This window comes from Delphinapterus leucas, chromosome 10, assembly GCF_059928025.1.
Source record: "Delphinapterus leucas isolate spDelLeu-1000000601 "Yukka" chromosome 10, BTC_Dleu_Yukka2, whole genome shotgun sequence".
Taxonomy (NCBI): Eukaryota; Metazoa; Chordata; class Mammalia; order Artiodactyla; family Monodontidae; genus Delphinapterus; species Delphinapterus leucas.
Window position 1 is genome coordinate 66177079 of NC_143138.1, and position 23948 is coordinate 66201026.

Below are 23948 nucleotides of genomic sequence, written 5' to 3' on the forward strand. Positions count from 1 at the left end.
TTTTATGGTCTGGCTTAGGGTGTCAACCATTTAAAGAATGCCACTGTAGGGACTTCCCTGATGCTCCAGTGGTTAAGACTTCACCTTCCAGTGTAGGCGGTGTGGGTTCAATCCTGGTCAGGGAGCTAAGATCCCACATGCCTCGCAGCCAAAAAACCAAAACATAAAACAGAAGCAATATTGTAACAAATTCAGTAGACTTTAAACATGGTCCACATCAAAAAAAACTTAAAGAAAGAAAAAAAGAATGCCACTGTAGAATACAGCATTCTGAACAAGCAGCTTACAATACAAATGATTTATCTGAAGTATCCTCGGCCCAGAGGTGGGGGCTGAGTCACTTAAGTGTGTGCTAAATGACTGAACAGAAAAGAAGGATCTGATCACGTAGTGCTTTTAGTCTCGGAGCCCATCTTAATCCCAAAATGCAGTAAAGGAATGCTTCATTACAACACGAAACCACTCTCCCCAAAATAGGAAAAAGGAAGTATATACGTCAACCTACTTTGAACATGCGAGGTGCCACATGAGCATCCCTTCCAGACCACATCTGCTTAATGAGCTCTGCATAGGCCTCTGCAATTTCCCCTTTCATTCCCAGAGGGTTGTCCCTGTTGATTTCAGCCTCATACTCATCTTTGAGAAAGTAGTCGGTCAGTGGTGCAGTGTTGCTTAAGCACTGAAAGGGAACACGATCACAGCTTACACCACTTCTGGAGAGCACACAGAGACACAAGATAAACACAGTTCTAAACGACCAGTGAGGGTCACGCCAACAAAATGAAGTGCTCAGCAGATTCTCTGAAGGGCTCATAACAGTAAGGCACAGCCTCCCAGCGGCTGGTGGCCACATTGTGACTAGCCTCCCAGGGACACTGTTTTGGAGGGAGCTCACACTTACTGCCTAAGAATTGTTTCTGAGACAAGCTCTCTGAGGGCAAAAGCTGTATATCCCAAATGCCTGACACACAGTAATTTTCTATTCAGTGGAAGATAATAATTTTAAGATGATATTTTTTTTCATTGGAAGTGACTGCGACATTCCACTATTTCATGAGAAGACAAAATATAAGTAAGCCGAAGGCAAAATGCTTTACTAGAGCCAAAACACTCTGGGTGGGGAAAATCAGGATAATTAGAAAAAACAATAAATAATATTGTACCTGCGTATACTAATTTTAACTCCTTAAATTAAAAAATGAAGGTGGGTATTGGATTCTATCAAATGAGTTTTCCTACATCTATAGAGATGATCACATGGTTTTCTCCTTCATTCTGTTACTGTGTTAAAAGACTGATTAATTTTTCAGGTGTTAAACCAACCTGGTTTTCCTAGCACAAACCACACCTACTTGTTATGTGTTACCACTTTTATTTAGATATCATTGATTTTGATTTGCTAAAATTTTATCTACATTATTTGTGTCTACAGTTATGAGATACGATAGTCTAAAATTTTCTTTAGAAATTCCTTGTCATATTTTGGTATCAGAGTATCCTGCCTTGTAAAATGATTTGGGGTGCTGAAAGAAGATAGGCATGATTGGTATTTCTGCCTTAAATCTTTGAATACATTCACCAATTCACAAGAATTTTCTCTTTAACCACTGGGCAACCAATCAGTCATGCCATATAATAATGCCCCAATAAAAATTCTGGACACCAAAACTCAAGTGAGTTTTCATGCCTGGCAATGCTCCATGCCTACTGTTACACATCAATGCCAGGAAAGTAAAGCATTCTGACTCCACTGGAAGAGGGCAACAGAAGCTCTGCACTGAGAACCCTCCTAGACTCCGCCCTACTCCCTTCTTAACCTTGCCTAATTTTAAATCTATATCCTTTCCCTATAACATACCCATAACTGTGAGTATAATTACTTTTAAGTGAGTCTACAAGTCTTTCTAGCAAATTAACAAAACCGAGGGTGTAGGGAGCCCCAAATTTGCAGCTGGTGTCAGAAGTGAAGGCAGTACTAAGGACTGTGCCCTCCTAACTTTGTAGTTGGACCTTAACTCCAGCCCATGCCCAAAACAGTACCATCACATAGTATGTGCCCAAAAAATATTTGATGGATGAATAAATGAGGTTTCAAAGGGAGGATTTTAGGATTTTCTCCAAGCAGGGGCATGAGGTGAGATGGCTCACTGGTGAAAAGATGGTCAACTTCAAGCAGGAATAATTTGGCTTAGTACCAGCTGCTGTGAGTTCTCATCCCATTAGAGACCAACCAGGCAAGTATTCCAGTACTTTCTGAGATCATTCCCCAATGGTCAACAAAATTCAACATACTTTTACTGTAAAATCAAACCTAGAACTGATTAAGAAGACATTTTGAGGCCAGGAACACTGACGAGGCCATTCTGTACTACCCAGTGGGACGTGCCTTGGCAGGGATCCCTGAAGTACTAACAGAGGGTCGTTAGGGACCCCTGGGAGAAGATCCTCCCAACACCTTAGAGGCCACTCCCACCTGAGCCTCAAGTACTGTGAAGACACAGTGTTATTGAGATGGCAGCTCTGCCCTCTACCTGTAAGGCGGAGTTCATGAAGCAGGTGTTTCCCAGGTTTCCAAGTCCACAGAGCCCAGGTTGTACATGAGTTGATGGGGACTCCTGACAATTATACGAAGCAGAGAAGCCAGATCCACTGGAAAACATAACCCACATCAGCAATAAAAGTGAGTGCTGTTCACATGCCCTCAGGATGCCTTTTGGGGCTCTGCCGGGGCCTCTAGAATTCTCACTTGATAATAACCCTGTGAGACAAGGTCTCTTTACTCCCCTCCCCAGCCCTCCAGCCCCCCCAACCCCCTGTCTTGATTTGACATGACAACGGGTGGTGAGCACATCCTTAAGGGGAGAAATGCTGTTTGAATCCTCTGCTCTCAGGCTTTGGCAAATGCTAATTTTGTATCCCTCCAGAAGGCTAACTGCCAGGTGACTTCGGGGAAGAACACTGGTTATCAAGATCAAAGCTTGCACCTGCCGCCACCCACCAGGCCACACTCAGTCTTGACTGTGCCTGAGTGTGCAGGCACTCTCTCTCTCTCCTGACCTTCCTCTTCCACCCTGTCTGTGCTATATGGCAGGTGCTCCTGAAACTCTCGGAGAAAGGATCACAGCCATGCGGAGGGGAAACAGGCAGGGTCCCCCCACAGCCAACAATCATCCCCGCGTAGCTATTCTGCCAGACAACCAGCCCATTCCTTCACAGACAAATGCAGTGACCTCCATGACCACCAACTGACAGGCTGTGGGGAAAACACCAGCTCGCAGGAAGAAAAGCAATGTACATCAGAACTAGGAGGCACAATTTACTGTGGGTATGAAATGGAGCAAGAAACCACATGCAGCATGTTCCCATGGGGAGCCCTAATCCCACTATGCTTAGTGTAGCAGCAGAGGAGCTGTCCAGGTACGGCCTGGGAAAGGACTCAGCGGGAAAGGAAGCAAAGTGAAAGGACCTGCTCTTACCCCCTGCTGACACCGGAACTGTGCATCCCAGAGGTGTTAGTGCTATCACCATTTGAAATGGGAGAGGCAGATACTGAGGAATAGGGACTTGCTGATGATGTTGGAGAGGTAGTAAAATTTCTGCTAAGCGCAGTGCTTGATCTGGGAGAGAGAAGCAGAAACAATGCTACTGATATTTTGCAAAAAGCAAGCCCTACTTAATGCCTTAGGTCTCTTCTCAAGAAATAAATGTTCTCTGTATTCAGTTATTTAAAATTAACTGCAAAAAGCCCATTTTCATGCTAATTCAAGACAAATTTTATTTAAGTGAGAGTAAAGAAATTAATTGATCTTCCTGTCTCATTCATCCACATGGTCATATACTGAATCTTTCAGTAGGATAAAACACAAGGTTGATCTTCAGGGCATCCTAGTTTGATTTACAAATGATAAGCTTCCCTACATTTTAAGAGTTACCAGTGAAAGACAAAGAAAAATGGTAATAAGAGATGAATTTCCTCCAAAGTACTTGACCCAGATTAAACAGGTGGCTATAAGTATAACAGAATAGGAAAATGGCGATTTAGTTTCACTGTGCTATTTGAGGAAATTCCTTTTGTTTCCTTAAATTTACCGAATGTGAATAACCTTTGTTTCAAACTCATGTTTCAATATTTTTCACAGCATCTTATTTTAGATTTATTCCTACTTTCACACTAATTAATTCAAGGGCTAATTGCCCCAAATCTTAAATTGATATCAAACGGGACTTCCCTGTCGGTGCAGTGGTTAAGACCCCACGCTTCCACTGCAGGGGGCACGGGTTCGATCCCTGGTTGGGGAACTAAGATCCCACATGCCGCATGGTGCGGCCCCCCCCCAAAAAAACCTGATATCAATTTTATCAAATTTTCTACTAAAATTCATACAGGCACATGCAGAAGAAAGTGAGTTGTCTGCATTGTTTCAAATATGTACAACTGTGATTTTCCTTCTAGATTTGGGGTTATTTTTAGAATACAGAAAATAATTAAGATGCATTGTCCCTGCAGAGTGCCCAACCTCATGTGATCTGATGTCAACCAGGGTTCCCCTTGAGAAGACAGTGGGACGTGGCAACAAAGATGAGTGATCCTGTACCCACACTGTAGGCAGATGTCAGGGAACTATCCAGGGGCCTAATTGGGTGTCAGGAACTGAGTTCTGCTTCACATTCTGTGGTCACAGCAAGGGAAGGGGAAAGAGGGCTCCCCAGCCTCTCACCCACCCATAAGGAAACGCACCTTCTCCAATCCTGAAGAGCATCTGCTTCACTGAGCCTCATCTCGGCTGCAAAGGAGTCCAAGAACTCAGGCAGCTCCTTAAGTAAGGCTTGTCAGAGCCAAGGGCACTCTCTTCTGCCACACAGGTGACTTAAGCATACACTTGAGGCCTGTCCACTGTGATGCCGGTATGCCCAGCCTCCTATGCAGGCAGGAAAGTCACTACCCAAGACTGGTCTGATATGGCAGACCCAGTTATCTCAGGTCTGGAGATACTACAAGATAGTGAAATTAAATTTCTGACATACAGAACCTCAAGGCACATGGCTTAACACTCCCCTTACTAGTAACTGTTCACTGGTAACTTATTTTATTCCCTGAACTTAAAAGGGCAAAAATCCATATAAAGCCACTACAAATATCCAAGACCTATCAACTTCTTAAACAGACAACATTCTGGTTGAAATGAAAGAGAACAGGGAATTCCCTGTGGCCCAATGGTTAGCACTCTGCACCTTCACTGCCAAGGGCATGGGTTTGATCCCTGGTCAGCAAATTGGGATCCTGCAGGCCGCATGGAGTGGCCAAAAAAATAAATTAATTTAAAAAAACAAAGAAAATAAAAAAGAAAAATTTTATTTGACATTCGTTTAAAATGTTCTAGAAAATACTGCCAGTAGTTTAGAGTAAATTCGGTCAAAAAGAAATCCAACATTGATTACATAAGGATATTTTTTATATGCTTGAAAACTTATATAATACAAAGTTTTTGTTTGTTTTTTTACTCTACCTTTGACAGACAAATCAAAAAGCAAGACCTCTGTGCAGAAGTGACTTGTATCTGAGAAACGCTTGGGCATTGGTCACTTGTCACCAGGCAACTTCAGAGCACACCCTAGGGCACTGCAAGCCAGGAAGTAGGCAACGGTAGGAAATGCCTGACGTGAAGCAAGACCTCACTCTCAAATGTGACCGAGTCTCATGCAACAAACTTTCTGAAAACAGAGGCTACATCTCCAAATAAGGATCCCACTGCTCCTAAAAGATACTGTGGTTAAGCCTCTGGTCTCCTGGCACCTTTCTACTGAGATATTTCCTGATCCTAGGCATGTCCGGTCATTATCATCACAACGAAAACATGCCCTGACCTATGGCTGAGGCTCTGTAACATATTCATGCCTGCCCTCCTTGCTCCATTGCTCTCTGCTTGCCTCTCAGATGTTCTCCAGGACAAATGCCACTCTGAGGATGAGTCCACTCTTTAAGCCCACCCTCTGACCTCAGGTATTCAGAGGCCAGCATCTGGCATTATCATTAAGACAACAATCAACTCTTAGCCAGAATCCTCACTGCTTTCACAACATCCTAAGCTGTGATCTCCCCCTCCACCAACAGTGTTAACCCTCATATGCATGCAACTCAAATCTCTATTTCAGAAACACTGGCTTCTTCCAGCTCTGGGCAAGCAGCCTTTAAAGGGGACTGTGGTGCAGAGTTAACTGGGCCTTATAGACATCAGGCAAGTAAAGTTAGAGAGAATTAAAGAGTTTTAGAGAGGGGCTTCCCTGGTGGCTCAGTGGTTGAGAATCCGCCTGCCAATGCAGGGGACGCGGGTTTGAGCCCTGGTCCAGGAAGATCTCACATGCCATGGAGCAACTAAGCCCGTGCGCCACAAATACTGAGCCTGAGCTCTAGAGCTCCCGTGCCACAACTACTGAAGCCCACACGCCTAGAGCCCGTGCTCCACAACAAGGGAAGCCACCGCAATGCGAAGCCGGTGCACCACAACAAACAGTAGCCCCTGCACCGCAACAAAGAGTAGCCCCCACTCACCACAACTAGAGAAAGCCCGTGTGCAACAACGAAGACCCAACGAAGCCAAAATTAAATAAATAAAGTTATAAAATAAAATAAAATAAAGAGTTCGAGAAACAGAAAAAATGGGGCCAGATCAATACAGAACCTTGGAAGCACTAACACAGAGGTTGGAGCAATCCACAGGAAGGAAAAAAACATCTGAAGATGCTCAGAGTTTACCAGGTGGCTCTCACTAGTGAATAAAGGAGCTGAATGAAAACAATTTCATTATGCTGTTCTCCTGTCAGGATATATGTAAAATTGATTCTACAAGTGGATTAAAAAAAAAAAGGATTAAGCCAATCATTGTCTTTCCCTGGATGACATACTCACTTGATGTACTTTCCCATTCCCTCAATTTTATCCTGTGTCGTCTCTGACAGGCAACGTACTACTGAACAGGTCTGGTTTAAAAAGAAAAAAAAAAAGTCTGATTTGAGAGCTTGTCTTTTTTTTTTTTTTTTTTGCGGTACACGGGCCTCTCACTGTTGTGGCCTTCTCCCGTTGCGGAGCACAGGCTCCAGACGTGCAGGCTCAGCGGCCATGGCTCACGGGCCCAGCCGCTCCACGGCATGTGGGATCTTCCTGGACCGGGGCACGAACCCGTGTCCCCTGCATCAGGAGGCGGACTCTCAACCACTGCGCCACCAGGGAAGCCCAAGAGAGCTTGTCTTTTTAACGAGTTGAACCCATCTACAGTTATTCTAATTACTGTTATAGCTGGACTTAATTCAATCTCCCTTGTTTTCTAAAAACCATATTTTTCAGTTGTTTTTTCCCTTCCTTCTTGCCTTCCACCTGAGTTTCCCTTTTTTATTTTATTTTATTCATGTATTTTATTTTTAATTTTTTGATTTATTTGCTTTTATTTTTGGCTGTGTTGGGTCTTTGTTGTAGCACAGAAGGAAAACCACATTCACAGATAGACAAAATGAAAAGCCAGAGGACTCTGTACCAGATGAAGGAACAAGATAAAACCGTAGAAAAACAACTAAATGAAGTGGAGCTAGACAACTTTCCAGAAAAAGAATTCAGAATAATGATAGTGAAGATGATCCAGAACCTTGGAAAAAGAACAGAGGCAAAGATCGAGAAGATGCAAGAAATGTTTAAGAAAGATCTAAAAGGATTAATGAACAAACCAACAGAGATGAACATTACAATAACTGAAATGAAATATACACTAGAAGGAATCAACAGCAGAATAACTAAGGCAGAAGAACGGATAAGTGACCTGGAAGACAGAATGGTGGAATTCACTGCCACAGAACAGAATAAAGAAAAAAGAATGAAAAGAAATGAAGACAGCCTAAGAGACCTCTAGGACAACATTAAATGCAACAACATTCGCATTATAGGGGTCCAGGAAGGAGAAGAGAAAGAGAAAGGACCAGAGAAAATATTTGAAGAGATTATAGTCTAAAACTTCCCTAACATGGGAAAGGAAATAGCCACCCAAGTCCAGGAAGCGCAGAGAGTCCCAGGCAGGATAAACCCAAGGAGAAACACGCCAAGACACATAGTAATCAAATTGACAAAAATTAAAGAAAAATTACTGAAAGCAACAAGGGAAAAATGACAAATAACATACAAGGGAACTCCCATAAGGTTAACAGCTGATTTCTCAGCAGAAACCCTACAAGCCAGAAGGGAATGGCATGATATATTTAAAGTGATGAAAGGGAAGAACCTACGACCGATTACTCTACCCGGCAAGGATCTCATTCAGATTCGATGGAGAAATCAAAAGCTTTACAGACAAGCAAAAGCTAAGAGAATTCAGCACCACCAAACCAGCTCTACAACAAATGATAAAGGAATTTCTCTAAGTGGGAAACACAAGAGAAGAAAAGGACCTACAAAAATAAGCCCATAACAATTAAGAAAATGGTAAGGGGCTTCCCTGGTGGCACAGTGGTTAAGAATCCACCTGCCAATGCAGGGGACACGGGTTCGAGCCCTGGTCCGGGAAGATCCCACATGCTGTGGAGTACCTGGGCCTGTGTGCCACAACTACTGAGCCTGTGCTCTAGAACCCGCAAGCCACAACTACTGAGCCCATGAGCCACAACTACAGAGCCTGTGAGCCACAACTACTGAGCCCACAAACCACAACTACTGAGCCCGCACACCTAGAGCCCATGCTTTGCAACGAAGAGTAGTCCCCGCTTGCCGCAACTAGAGAAAGCCCGTGCGCCGCAACGAAGACCCAAAGTAGCAAAAAATAAAATAAATAAATAAATAAAATACCATTTTTTTAAAAAAAGAAAGAAAATGGTAATAGGAGCATATATATCAATAATTACCTTAAATGTGAATGGATTAAATGCTACAACCAAAAGACACAGGCTTGCTGAATGGATACAAAAACAAGACCCATATATATGCTGTCTGCAAGAGACCCACTTCAGACCTAGGGACACATAAAGACTGAAAGCGAGGGGATGGAAAAAGATATTCCATGCAAATGTAAATCAAAAGAAAGCTGGAGCAGCAATACTCATATCAGATAAAATAGACTTTAAAATAAAGAATGTTACAAGAGACAAGGAAGAACACTACATAATGATCAAGGGATCAATCCAAGAAGAAGATATAACAATTATAAATATATATGCACCCAACATAGGAGCACTTCAATACATAAGGCAACTGCTAACAGCTATGAAAGATGAAATCAACAGTAACACAATAATAGTGGGGGACTTTAACACCTCACTTACACCAATGAACAGATCATCTACACATAAAATTAATAAGGAAACACAAGCTTTAAATGACACAACAGACCAGATAGATTTAATTGATATTTATAGGATATTCCATCCAAAACAGCAGATTACACTTTTTTTTTAAATTTCTTTAAGACTTTTCGTTTTTTTTTAATAAATAAATTTATTTAGTTATTTAGTTATTTTTAGCTGTGTTGGGTTCTTCATTGCTCTGCATGGGCTTTCTCTAGTTGCAGTGAGCGGGGGCTTCTCATTGTGGGGGGTTCTCTTGTTGCGGAGTATGGGCTCCAGGTGCGCATGTTCATTAGTTGTGGCACATGGGCTCAGTAGCTCTGGCTCGTAAGCTCTAGAGCACAGGCTCAATAGCTGTGGTACACTGGTTTAGTTGCTCTGCAGCATGTGGGATCTTCCCAGACCAGAGCTCAAACCAGTGTCCTCTGCATTGGCAGGCAGATTCTTAACCACTGCGCCACCAGGGAAGTCCTACACTTTCTTCTCAAGTGCGCACAGAACATTCTCCAGGATAGATCATATACTGGGTCACAAATCAAGCCTTGGTAAATTTAAGAAAACTAAAATCATATCAAGCATCTTTTCCAACCACACCGCTATGAGCTTAGAAACAAATTACAGGGATAAAAACATAAAAAACACAAAGACATGGAGGCTAAACAATACATTACTAAATAACCAAGAGATCACTGAAGAAATCAAAGAGGAAATAAAAAAATACCTAGAGACAAATGACAATGAAAACACGACGATCCAAAACCTATGGGATGCAGCAAAAGCAGTTCTAAGAGGGAAGTTTATAGCAATACAAGCCTACCTCAAGAAACAAGAAAAATCCCAAATAAACAATCTAAACTTACACCTAAAGGAACTAGAGAAAGAAGAACAAACAAAACCCAAAGTTAGTAGAAGGAAAGAAATCATAAAGATCAGAGCAGAAATAAATGAAATAGAAACAAAGAAAACAATAGCAAAGATCAATAAAACTAAAAGCTGGTTCTTTGAGAAGATAAACAAAACTGATAAACCTTTAGCCAGACTCATTAAGAAAAAGAGGGAGAGGACTCAAATCAATAAAATTAGAAATGAAAAAGGAGAAGTTACAACAGACACCGCAGAAATACAAAGCATCCTAAGAGACTACTACAAGCTACTCCATGCCAATAAAATGGACAACCTGAAAGAAATGGACAAATTCTTAGAAAGGTATAACCTTCCAAGACTGAACCAGGAAGAAATAGAAAATATGAACAGACCAATCACAAGTAACGAAATTGAAACTGTGATTAACAATCTTCCAACAAACAAAAGTCCAGGACCAGATGGCTTCACAGGTGAATTCTATCAAACATTTAAAGAAGAGCTAACACCCATCCTTTCCAAACTTCTAAAAAATTGCAGAGGAAGGAACACTCTCAAACCCATTCTATGAGGTCACCATCACCCTGATACCAAAACCAGACAAAGATACTACAAAAAAAGGAAAATTACAGACCAGTATCACTGATGAATATAGATGCAAAAATCCTCAACAAAACATTAGCAAACAGAATCCAACAACACATTAAAAGGATCATAGGGCTTCCCTGGTGGCACAGTGGTTGAGAGTCCGCCTGCCAATGCAGGGGACATGGGTTCGTGCCCTGGTCTGGGAAGATCCCACATGCCATGGAGCGGCTAGGCCCGTGAGCCATGGCCGCTGAGCCTGCACGTCCGGAGCCTGTGCTCCGCAACGGGAGAGGCCACAACAGTGAGAGGCCCATGTACCGCAAAAAAAAAAAAAAAAAAAGGATCATACACCATGATCAAGTGGGATTTATCCCAGGGATGCAAGCGTTCTTCAGTATACACAAATCAATCAATGTGATACACCATATTAACAAATTGAAGAATAAAAACCATATAATCATCTCAACAGATGCAGAAAAAGATTTTGACAAAATTCAACAACAATTTATGATAAAAACTCTCCAGAAAGTGGGCACAGAGGGAACCTACCTCAACATCATAAAGGCCATATACAACAAACCCACAGCAAACATCATTCTCAATGGTGAAAAAACTGAAAGCATTTCCTCTAAGATCAGGAACAAGACAAGGATGTCCACTCTCGCCACTATTATTCAACATAGTTTTGGAAGTCCTAGCCACAGCAATCAGAGAAGAAAAAGAAATAAAAGGAATAAAAACTGGAAAAGAAGAAGTAAAACTGTCACTGTTTGCAGATGACATGATACTATACACAGAAAATCCTAACGATGCCACCAGAAAAATACTAGAGCTAATCAATGAATTTGGTAAAGTTTCAGGATATAAAATTAATGCACAGAAATCTCTTGCATTCCTATACACTAACAACAAAAGATCAGAAGGAGAAATTAAGGAAACAATCCCATTCACCACTGCAACAAAAAGAATAAAATACCTAGAAATAAACCTACCTAAGGAGGTAAAAGACCTGTACTCAGAAAACTAGAAGACACTGATGAAAGAAGTCAAAGATGACACAAACAGATGGAGAGATATACCATATTCTTGGACTGGAAGAATCAATATTATGAAAATGATTATATTACCCAAAGCAATCTACAGATTCAATGTGATCCCTATCAAATTACCAGTGGCATTTTTTACAGAACTAGAACAAAAAATATTAAAATTTGTATGGAGACACAAAAGATCCCAAATAGCCAAAGCAGTCTTGAGGGAAAAAAACGGAGCTGAAGGATCAGACTTCCTGACTTCAGACGATACTACAAAGCTACAGTAATCAAGACAATATGGTACTGGCACAAAAACGGAAATATAGATCAATGGAACAGCATAGAAAGCCCAGAGATAAACCCACGCACCTATGGTCAACTAATCTATGACAAAGGAGGCAAGGATATACAATGGAGAAAAGACAGTCTCTTCAATAAGTGGTGCTGGGAAAACTGGACAGCTACATGTAAAAGAATGAAATTGAACACTCCCTAACACCATACACAAAAATAAACTCAAAATGGATTAGAGACCTAGATGTAAGACGGGACACTATAAAACTCTTAGAGGAAAACATAGGAAGAACATTCTTTGACATAAATCACAGCAAGATCTTTTTTGATCCATCTCCTGGAGTAATGGAAATAAAAACAAAAATAAACAAATGGGACCTAATGAAACTTAAAAGATTTTGCAAAGCAAAGGAAACTACAAACAAGACGAAAAGACAACCCTCAGAATGGGAGAAAATATTTGCAAATGAATCAACCGACAAAGGATTAATCTCCAAAATATATAACAGTTCATGCAGCTCAACATTAAGAAAACAAACAAGCCAATCCAAAAATGGGCAGAAGACCTAAATAGACATTTCTCCAAAGAAGACTTATAGATGGCCAAGAAGCTCATGAAAAGCTGCCCAACATCACTAATTATTAAAGAAATGCAAGTCAAAACTACAATGAGGTATCACCTCATTGTATCACCTCACACAAGTCAGAATGGGCATCATCAGAAAATCTACCAACAACAAATGCTGGAGAGAGTGTGAAGAAAAGTGAACCCTCTTGCTCTGTTGGTGGGAATGTAAACTGATACAGCCACTGTGGAGAACAGTATGGAGGTTCTTTAAAAAACTAAAAATAGAATTACCATATGACCCAGCAATCCCACTACTGGGCAAATACCCAGAGAAAGCCACAATTTAAAAAGACATACCCATGGGCTTCCCTGGTGGCGCAGTGGTTAAGAATCCACCTGCCAATGCAAGGGACACAGGTTCGAGCCCTGGTCCGGGAAGATTCCACATGCCACAGAGCAACTAAGCCCACGCGCCACAGCTACTAAGCCTGCGTTCTAGAGCCCGCAAGCCATAACTACTGAGCCCGAGTGCCACAACTACTGAAGCCTGCGCGCCTAGAGCCTGTGCCGTGCAATGAGAAGCCACCCAATGAGGAGCCCACACACCGCAAGGAAGAGTAGCTCCTGCTCGCCACAACTAGAGAAAAGCCTGCGCGCAGCAACAAACACCCAACACAGCCAAAAATAAAAATAAAAATAAATAAATAAGTAAATAAGTAAGACACATGCACCTCAATGTTCACTGCAGCACTATTTACAATACCCAGGTCATGGAAGCAGCCTAAATGCCCATCGACAGATGAATGGATAAAGAAGACGTGGTACATATATACAATGGAATATTACTCAGCCATAAAAAGGAACAAAATTGGGTCATTTATAGAGACGTGCATGGATCTAGAGACTGTCATACAGAGTGAAGTAAGTCAGAAAGAGAAAAACAAGTATCATATATTAACGCATATATGTGGAAACTAGAAAAATGATATAGATGAACTGGTATGCAGGGCAGAAAGAGACACACAGATATAGAGAACAAACGTATGAACACCAAGGGGGGAAAGTGGCGGGGGTGGTGGTGGTGGGGGTGGGATGAATTGGGAGATTGGGACTGACATGTATACACTAATATGTATAAAATAGATAACTAATAAGAACCTGCTACATAAAAAAATTAATTAAATTAAAAAATTTTTTTTAAAAAAGGAAAGTTTTTTTTTTCCCTTTCACCTCCCCATGGCTATTCTTCTGTTCTTCTTTAGTTTACAAATCCCAAGTTTTAGTTAGAGCCCTTCTAACTGCTAAAAGGCATTTCCCAGCCTCCTTTGAAGCCAGGTGTGGTCATATAATTGGCCAGAGATGTAAAGGCAGATCTTCTATGTGATTTCTGGGAAATTTCTTTAAAAGGAAGGGGCAGGGCTTCCCTGGTGGCGCAGTGGTTGAGGGTCCGCCTGCCGATGCAGGAGACACGGGTTCATGCCCCAGTCTGGGAAGATCCCACATGCCGCGGAGCGGCTGGGCCCATGAGCCATGGCCGCTGAGCCTGCGTGTCCGGAGCCTGTGCTCTGCAACGGGAGAGGCCACGGCAGTGAGAGGCCCGCGTACCGCAAAAAAAAAGGAAGGGGCATGTCCTTCTTCCCGATTCCTCCTCAGCTACTTGAATGCAGATATGATTGGTCCATCTCCAGCAGTCATCGTGGACCCTGAGTTGACCACCTTTAAAGTTGAAGTCATGCACAGTAGAGCAACATGACAAAACAGCTGGATTTCTAATAATAGCAGCATTGAACTGCCCACCTCAGAAATTCTTTTTGGAAAGATATAACCATCTACATTGCTCGACATGCTAACTTTCAGGTCTTTCTTCATTGCTACCAGAGCTTGCCTAATCAATACAACATATTATATAAAAGATGTAAATTCTACTTTTGTATTTCTGGTAGTTACTCCACTAACTTACTAGGATCTATAAATGTTTTTATTTTTCCCCATCAATTACTTCAACTTATTAACTACATTTCCCTGCAAAAGTAGTTCAGGACATTCTCATCTCTCTTTACTGCTTCCTGTCTCCTCAACTGTCTTCCATGTTGGGATTACCCAGTATTTACTTCTGGATTGTTACTGATAAAGGCTGCTTTCTTAAACCTTTCTTCTTACTATTACTAAACTTTTTTTAAACTTTTTATTGAAGTATATTACATAGAGAAATATATACATTATGAGAGTACAAAAATCAAGACATTCCTGGGAATTCCCTGGTGGTCCAGTGGTTAGCACTTGGCGATTTCATAGCCATGGCCTGGGTTCAATCCCTGGCTGGGGAACTAAAATCCCAAAAGAGGCATGGCACAGCCAAAAAAAAAAATCAAGACATTCTCACCAAGCGAATACCCCTATATAACCAGTACCCTCAGACCAAAAAACAGGACAGCACCACCCCCCAGGTGTCTTCCTCACACTCCCTGCAGTCATGATTCTTCTCTAAGCTAACCTCCATCATGACCTTGACACCCATAGATCAGTTTTGTGGGTTCTTAAGCTTTATATCAAGGGACTCAAACAGTATGCCACGTTTTGTGTCTGGCTTCTCATTCACATGGTTTATGAGACTCAATGTTGCTGTGGCTGGAGAGAATTCTATTGCATGCATACACCACAATTTATCTACCATTCTATTTTTGGTGGACATTTAGGTTAGCTCCAGTTTGTGACTATGACAAGCTGTGCTGTCATGAACATCTTTGAATGTATCTTTAAGTGAATGTGAGATATATTTCTGTATGCCTAAGAGTGGATTGCTGGGTTGTAGAATATGCACACAATTTGTCATTTAGTACTTGTTGCTAAACCTTCTAAAGTCACTATACCAGTTTATATGCCCCATCAGCAAGGTCCAACACCTCTACAACACTTGACACTATCTGTCTTTTTCATGTAACCATTCTGGGGGATGTGCAGAAGCATTGCATTATGGTTTTAATTTGCCATTTCTGGATGACTGCTGAGGTTGAGCACCTCTCCATATGGTCGCTAGCCACAAGGTAGCCTCTTTTTTTTTATTTATTTATTTTTGGCTGTGTTCAGTCTTCGTTGCTGCACGTGGGCTTTCTCTAGTTGCGGAGAGTGGGGGCTACCATTTGTTGCAGTGTGCAGCCTTCTCATTGCGGTGGCTTCTATTTTTGCAGAACATGGGCTCTAGGTGCACAGGCTTCAGTAGTTATGGCATGAGGGCTCAGTAGTTGTGGCTTGCCACTCTAGAGTGCAGGCTCAGTAGTTGTGGCGCACAGGCTCAGCTGCTCTGCAGCATGTGGGATCTTCCCGGACCAGGGCTCGAACCCGTGTCCCCTGCATTGGCTGGCAGATTCTTAACCACTGTGCCACCAGGGAAGTCCGGTAGCCTCTTTCTTAAAGTGACTGTTATAGGGTTTCTCGCCCTTTTTTCTAGAAGGGGTGTCTGACTTTTTCTTACTGACATTAAGGGGTTTCTTTGAAATTCTGGATATAAACAATCTGTCAGACATACGTATTGCAAATAGCTTTCTCACTCTGTGGCTTGCCTTTTCACTCTTTTAGAACAGTCCTGAATTTAAAAGTCATCCACTCGGGCTTCCCTGGTGGCGCAGTGGTTGAGAATCCACCTGCCTATGCAGGGTACACGGGTCGGAGCCCTCGTCCAGGAAGATCCCACATGCCGCAGAGCAACTAAGCCCGTGAGCCACAACTACTGAGCCTGTGCTCTAGAGCCCACGTGCCACAACTACTACAGCCCTCGCGCCTAGAGCCCTTGCTCCGCAACAAGAGAAGCCACTGCAATGAGAAGCCTGCGCACCACAACGAAGAGTAGTCCCCGCTCACCACTAGAGAGAAGCCCGCACACAGCAACGAAGACCCAATGCATCCAAAAATAAAAATAAATAAATTTATTTAAAAAAACCAAAAACCTTAAGAAAAAAAAAAAGTTATCCACTCTATCCATGTCCTCCTCTATGGTTTGTGGTGCTGTGTCTTGTGTAAAGAATCTTTGCTTACTCCAAAGTCATAAAGTCCTTGCATTTCTGGTCAACAGAACACTTCACTAGTTGTATACTCTCCCTTGCACCTTCTGGATTTTACTGCCTGCTCCTGGACGTTAACACTACCTCCCCCAAGAGGTTTTCAAAGAGGAGCTCTGTGTAGAAAACTTTCTAAAGTCATCTATGCCAGAGAAAATTATCTTTACATTCAGATAACAGTTTAGTAGGTTTTAAAATTCTAGTTTTTGGGCTTCCCTGGTGGCGCAGTGGTTGAGAGTCCACCTGCCGATGCAGGGGACACGGGTTCGTGCCTCGGTCCGGGAAGATCCCACATGCCACGGAGCGGCTGGGCCCGTGAGCCATGTCCGCTGAGCCTGCGCGTCCAGAGCCTGTGCTCCGCAACAGGAGAGGCCACAACGGTGAGAGGCCTGAGTACCGCAAAAAAAAAAAAAAAAAAAAAAAAATTCTAGTTTTAAAGTTATCTTCCTTTGGGACTTCCTTGGTGGTCCATTGAGCAAGACTCCACACTCCCAATGCAGGGGACCCGGGTCTGATCCCTGGCTGGGGAACTAGATCCCGCACACGTGCCGCAACTAAGAGCCACGTGCTGCAACTAAAGATCCTATGTGTTTGGGCTTCCCTGGTGGCACACTGGTTAAGAATCCACCTGCCAATGCAGGAGATACGGGTTTGAGCCCTGGTCTGGGAAGATCCCACATGCCACGGAGCAACTGAGCCCGTGCGCCACAACTACTGGACCCAGCACACCCTAGAGCCCGTCCTCTGCAACTAGAGGCCACTGCAGTGAGAAGCCCGCATACAGCAAAGAAGAGTAGCCTCCAGTCGCTGCAACTAGCATGCAGCAATGAAGACCCAACACAGCCAAAAATAAATAAATAAATTTAAATAAACAAATAAATAATAAAGATCCCATGTGTCACAACTAAGACCTGGCACAGCCTAAATAAATATTTAAAGTTTTCTTACTTTGATGCTGAAAAAGTATCTCCTAGGTCCATTGTGGCTCTTGGGAAGTTTGATATTAATCTGCTTCTCACTGTGACTTTCTCTTTCAAACAGATTTGACGTTTTCCCTACATCTTTGTTGTTAAATTTCAATCTAACGTGTCTTGGTGTGGGCTTTGTTTTTTCTGTCATGTTTAGCATTCTTTACATTTAAGATGTATCCTCGGGCTTCCCCGGTGGCACAGTGGTTGAGAGTCCGCCTGCCGATGCAGGGGACACGGGTTCGTGCCCCGGTCCGGGAAGATCCCACATGCCGCGGAGTAGCTAGGCCCGTGAGCCATGGCCGCTGAGCCTGCACGTCCGGAGCCTGTGCTCCACAACAGGAGAGGCCACAACAGTGAGAGGCCCGCATATCGCAAAAAAAAAAAAAAAAAAAGATGTATCCTCTTTCATGATTTCTGAGAAACTCTTGGTCATTATTTCTTCTAACATTTTCTTCCCCTGTCCGTCATTTCCTCTCTGCTTCTGAGATTCCTATTATCTGGACACTGACATTTCTACTCCCATCCTCCACAGCACTTTTCTTCTATTATCTTCCACCTCCTTATCCCCTAGAATTCTTCAACCTGACCTTCCGACTTCTACACTCAAGTCTTGAGCTACATCCATTCTGCTACTCAACCCAGCCCCTGAATTCTCTGTTTCCACGTAGGTATTTCCTTGTTCCTCTTTCATGTATCCATTTGCTCTTTTTCTTTAGGATTTCCATTATGCTTCTTCCGTCCTCCTAAGCAGCTGGGAATATGAATTCTGCTCCAACTAGCACAACATGTCAATTTGTCACTTTCCTTTAATTCTGACTATACTTGTCAGCTTCTCGTTGTGGCTCCCTGTGAGCCATTCACCAGGTGAGATCACCCCGCTCCCCACTCACCATACCCCTCAAATGAGCTCCCCACCTCACGGAAAGGCAAAGATGGAAGCTAGAGTCTCACAAGGATCACAGGCCAACCACCGCAGCATCTCTTGGGCCTTATCCCCTCAGCCCTCCTGTCATCCCTCCAAGCACCAGCCATAACAAACTCCTGCTGGCCTTCAACCAGGCCTGCTCTGCCTCAGGACTTCTCCATCTGCTGTCACCTCTGCCTCACAAAGCTGTTCTCCACACCACACTCACTGCTGATTCCCTCGCCTCCTTCATGACCATGTTCAAATGGTACCTCAGTGGGGCCTCCCCATCGGCCTGTTTAAATATGCCCAAAGCCTTAGCACTTGCTTATTTTCTTCCCTGATTTTTTCCCACAGTACTTGTAAATTTTCAGACGTGTATTTTTTAAATTTATCTATTTTCTGCTCCTTGAGGATAGAAACTTTGTTTTGTTTATTGCTGTATCCTTGGCATCTAGAAGAGTGTCCGGCACTACTGAGGGAGTAGGGAGGCGAATGTGACTTAGGACTTCTGCTCTGAGCTCATTCACCGTTGGACACCCTCTACCAGGAGACTCAAACCTTCAGGGCATTTCAATGAGGCACTCCTCTTTTCCAAAAGCTGTTTCCCTTCACTGGAATCTCTTAGGCCTGAGGGTGTGGAAGGGATGGGGAAAAGCATCAGTAGGAAGAGAAAAAGGCACAACTGAAAACAGTCTCCCTTGGCCAGTACACACAGGCTCTTCCACTCCAAGCTGTCAACCCTACCTCACAGACTAGAATCCAAGCACCTTCTCCCAAGGGGGTTGTCGCAGTTTTTATGTTATTTTCTCTTGGTTCTGTGGCATTTCCATTCCAAGAAGGGAGTCAGCAGGCTGGGCTAGTATACTTGTTTCCTATGGCTGCTGTAACAAATTACCACAAACTTAGTGGCTTAAACAACACAAAGTTATTATCTTACGGTTTTGGAGGTCCAAAGTCCAAAATTCTTCTCACTGAGCTAAATCAAGGTGTGGGCTGAGCTGTGTTCCTTGGTGGGGGCTCTAGGAACTTCTAGAGGCTGCCCACCTTCCCTGGCTCATGGCCAGTTGAGTCTTTCTCACACTTCACCACTCTGACTCTGCTTCTGCCCTCACATCTGACTCTCCTGTCTCCCTCTTTCATTTTTAAGGACCCTCATGATTATACTGGGCCTGCCCAGATAATCCAGGATAATCTCCCCATCTCAAGATCCTTAATCACATCAGCAAAGTCCCTTCTGCCATGTAACCTAACATATTTACAGGTTCTGGGGATTAGGACATGGACTCTGGGGAGGAACATGATCATTATTCTGCCTACCATAGCTATTTTGTCATCTTCTCAAGAACTGGTGACCAGAGTTTCTTAAACTGAAGTCCATGGCTAGGCTTCAGGGTGTCTGTAAAACCCTTGAGATTATTGGCAAAATGTTGCGTCTTCCTGCACGTTTCTTGAGAGAGAGCTCAGAGCTTTCATAATTTTCAAAAGAGCTAAGAGCCCATTACTACAAAACAGTCACTGTCCAGGGCCTGACTGAGGGAAGAAAGCAAAGACCAACACTGTCCCCATTAACTACTGGAACACAGACACAATTCCCCCATCTTATACCATAAGAAAAATTCAACACTTCTGTCCCCTTCTCAGAACATGCATTAACTTCACACCACACATGAACATCTCCTGAGACAGAGCTGCCTGGAGCCCCAGTTAAGGAGCAGAGTAATTCCCGCAGCGAATGACGAGGACAACAATGAGAAACAGGCCCCTGGGTAAAGAGTGGGATGGGATCAAACTATTACCTTTAAGTCATGCAAGACCCCATGCCTGAGCCCTCTTCTCTTCCATCAAAGCCTCTAACTATAGGTGGAGAAAATAAATGCCCTTGACAGAGACAAAGCCACCTCTTGGCAGAGCAGATCCTGGCCTCTTCTCTTCTCCTTTCATTCTCAACAAGCAGAGGCTCACTGCCTTGTTCACACACCTGACAGCTTCCCCTGAGATGGCTGCCCAGCATGCTGCTTACCAAAAGCCAGGATTATAGACTCTGGATACATAATTGAAAATGTTTTCATCTGATTTAGAATTTTTTCTTTTTTTTTTTAGATCAAAACATTTACTTTTTTGTGTTACAAAAACAAAAATAAATCCAAGGAGGTAATGAAATAAACATTTTTTAAGTGTCCCATCCTGGGTTCTCTGCTCTAGAATTTAGTAAACAGTTCAAGTTTAGGTTGCTTCAGCACTTCTGGATGCTATGATGTCTCCATCTTATAACCATGTTTCTCTAGTTCAGCTCGTAACTGATTGGAGAAGTCATCCTCTACACTGTCATCATCCCAATTAACCTCCCAGACATGTGCATTTTCATCTTCATCTAAACCAGCCCAGTCACAGCCGCCACTGCCGTTGCAGCCTCCCAGGCCGGCTCTATCATAGAGACTAGAATTTTATTTTCTTAGTACAAGTAACTGCCTTAGGAAATAGTGTCTCTCTTACACCCATGTTCCCAGCTGCAGGGAGAAAAAGTCCACTTACTTTGACTGCAGGGTCTGCCTTGGCCACGTGCCATCTTCGTTTTGGGGCTCAATTACTAGCACCTGAGTGAAAGGGGAAACCATATTAGGAATGTGCAAACCATCTCACTGTTGACATGCTCAGAACCAAAAGATACCTGTCCACACACCCTGGGCAGAGCTGTCTGCTGGGGCATGGTTTGGGCCCTCCTACCTGACCCTGGTACAGCCCAGCATCCTGCACAGTGTTGTCTAGCTTGCTCAACTGCTCGTAGGTGTTGCTCATGTATTTGTTCCACAGCCGTGTCTCACGGTCCGCAGGGATGTTGAACAACTTCCGCATTTCCTTCTCAATGGTTGCTGGGGACAGGCAGAAACATCACTCAGGGCTTTCTCCAGAAGCAAGGCCAGCAACAGCCATGGCAAGCTAATGTTCATCCTCCGTCCTTTTCAGATGGTCACTGGATGCTCTGGATCAAAACTTCTGACCGACCTTAGCCCCTTGGTGACTCCTAAGGCAAACATCTTCCATGGCATCCTCTTACACTCATACAACCAAAAATTGTCCCTATGCTTCCCATTCTTTAATGATGTGGGTCCCCATTTTTAGCACAGAAGCAACATGGAAAAGTCAGAAAACTTACCTTTGGAGGTAAGATAGATTTGGTTTCAAATGCTAGCTCTGCCGTTTTCTCACTGAGATTTCTGAATAAGTGACATTAATCTCTCTGAATCTGCATTTCTTCGCCCTTCTTACCGTATGTTAAGTGGGCAGAGACCATGCCCAGTGTTTTACACAATATGATTCCCAGGCTTAGCTGTCCACAAGAATGCCCTGGGGAGCAGGCTCCCAGGTCAGGACTGGTAACCACAACCCGAGATTATTTGGGTAACAAGTCTGAAGAGGGTGCCCCAGCTTCCCTCTCATTAGCCACAATGCCCTGCACTCTCACTGGATACCTGGAACTCCAGCCCAGCTACTCACCTATGGTGTCTGACTTGCTGAAATGGCAACTCAGCACATTGGTGGGGTCACTGTTCTCACAAAGCTTCAATTCCAGCAAATACACCTCTACCTTGCAGTGCTTGACAAACAGGCCATGCTCTACAACCTGTAAACAAGAGGCACGGGTGAAGGAGCAGTGGTTCTACACCAGGGCAGTCTTGGAAGCAACATGTCTCATCAGTGGCAAAAGGCACAATCCACATGATAATCAGTTTCCTTAAGTGATAGGGGGATCAGAAGTACAGATTTTTAAAGCCACTGGCATCTGTCCTAGTTTAAAAACCTTACTTCCACTCATTAGGACCAACCAAGAGCATCTGGATGGAACCAGAGCTGGCAACAACTGTGCACAACAGGAAAGTCATTGTTCATCTCTTAGTGGGTATCATGATGCTTCCCCTGCAGGGTCTGTGGAATTAAGAGGCCTAGAGAATACAGTTAAAGCCCTTGGCAGCACACTCGCCACATGGCAGGACTGTGGGCAGGTGCGGACATCTGTGGGAGGCTGGCATGCCCCTAACCATTTGATACCTAACCCCTCTTGGAGTCCCAGGTTTCAAGCTGGAGAAAGAAGGTAGTTCTGGCCCTCAAGAGCAATTCTTAGAAGCTTGGCCTCAGGACTGCAGCCTCTTCCTACTCTGCTAAGAAGGGAAACTAAACACCAGGCAGAGTAAGAAATTTACCCAATGCCTACGTATCAGCAGTCATGTGGACTCCTGTGATGTCCCCCTCCAGTGGGATAAGCAAACAACCGTGGGAATCAGGCTGGTGGTATTCTCACCAGTCCTGTCTACCAGAGAGGCTAACAATCTGGGTTTCTCTCCCAGGGCCTGCCTTCCAAGAGACTGTTCTCTTGGATATAAAACACCTGTTTTCCGAGGTACTCAACAGTGTGACCAGAGATTCTTAAGCACAGGGGAAGGACTTCGCAGGTGGGGCAGTGGTTAAGAATCTGCCTGCCAATGCAGGGGACACAGGTTCGATCCCTGGTCCGGGAAGATCCCACATGCCGCAGAGCAACTAAGCCTGTAGACCACAACTACTGAGCCCGTGAGCCACAACTACTGAAGCCCACACGCCTAGAGCATGTGTTCCACAACCAGAGAAGCCACTACAATGAGAAGCCCGCGCACCTCAACGAAGAGTAGCCCCCGCTCACCGCAACTAGAGAAAAGCCCACATGCAGCAATGAAGACCCAACACAGCCAAAAATAAACAAAAACACCAAACAAACAAAAAAGCACAGGGGGAAAAGCAGTATCAGAAAGGTTAAGTTAAACAAGAAGCAGTACATTACTGTATATCCATATGACCCCAAGTGAACTTTCTCTCACAGAACCTTCCAGAATGTGCTCTCACTGCACCGCTGGACATATCCCAAGCCACTGGGCAGCTGTGATGTCTGGAGGCCTCCATTCAACTTCTTACGTATGGCCAGTACCCCAGGAAACCAACACCAGTGTCAGGGAGCACTCACAGACACTGACCAGCAGGTGTAACAATTCATGTACTCACTTTTCTGACAATGGGCTGCTGGCCTTCTACACAGCCATACCAGTTTAGTAACTTATTCCAGGCCTCAGCTGGGACCAATACATAGTCCAATTCGTCAATTAAATGTTCTTTCAAGGTCTGACTCTCAGGATCTGAAAAAGGAAAACAGCACATAGCTCACTGCTTTTCTCCCCAGAAATGTTTGTTTTACATGATTCTTATGTACTTTTCAGAAACATGAAAAGCATTTATAGGAACAAGTACAAAATTCCAAAATTCTGTCACTGGCCATAACACAGAGCAGACCTGGAGTCTTTTTTTTTTTTTTTTTTTTTGTGGTAC

At 43.6% G+C, this 23948-nt stretch overlaps 1 protein-coding gene and 1 pseudogene across 7 annotated transcripts in view; both read right to left on the reverse strand.

The window, feature by feature from the left end:
* USP4 (ubiquitin specific peptidase 4) overlaps positions 1-23948 on the reverse strand; it is a 49373-nt gene that overhangs the window by 19605 nt on the left and 5820 nt on the right. For 3 of the 7 annotated variants that reach the window (XM_022573155.3, XM_022573157.3, XM_022573159.3), the window contains exons 3-9: positions 23628-23758; positions 22092-22218; positions 21321-21466; positions 21129-21190; positions 3477-3617; positions 2532-2649; positions 506-679 (exon numbers count right to left, since the gene is read on the reverse strand). In XM_022573155.3, the coding sequence (XP_022428863.2) occupies positions 506-679; positions 2532-2649; positions 3477-3617; positions 21129-21190; positions 21321-21466; positions 22092-22218; positions 23628-23758 (899 nt within the window). Of the gene's footprint in view, positions 1-505; positions 714-2531; positions 2650-3476; positions 3618-4738; positions 4909-17666; positions 19224-19340; positions 19445-21128; positions 21191-21320; positions 21467-22091; positions 22219-23627; positions 23759-23948 lie in introns of those variants that run through there. The other 4 variants (XM_022573156.3, XM_089919320.1, XM_089919321.1 and 1 more) reach the window with 4 other exon arrangements.
* LOC111174147 (26S proteasome complex subunit SEM1 pseudogene) lies at positions 19484-21040 on the reverse strand (annotated as a pseudogene).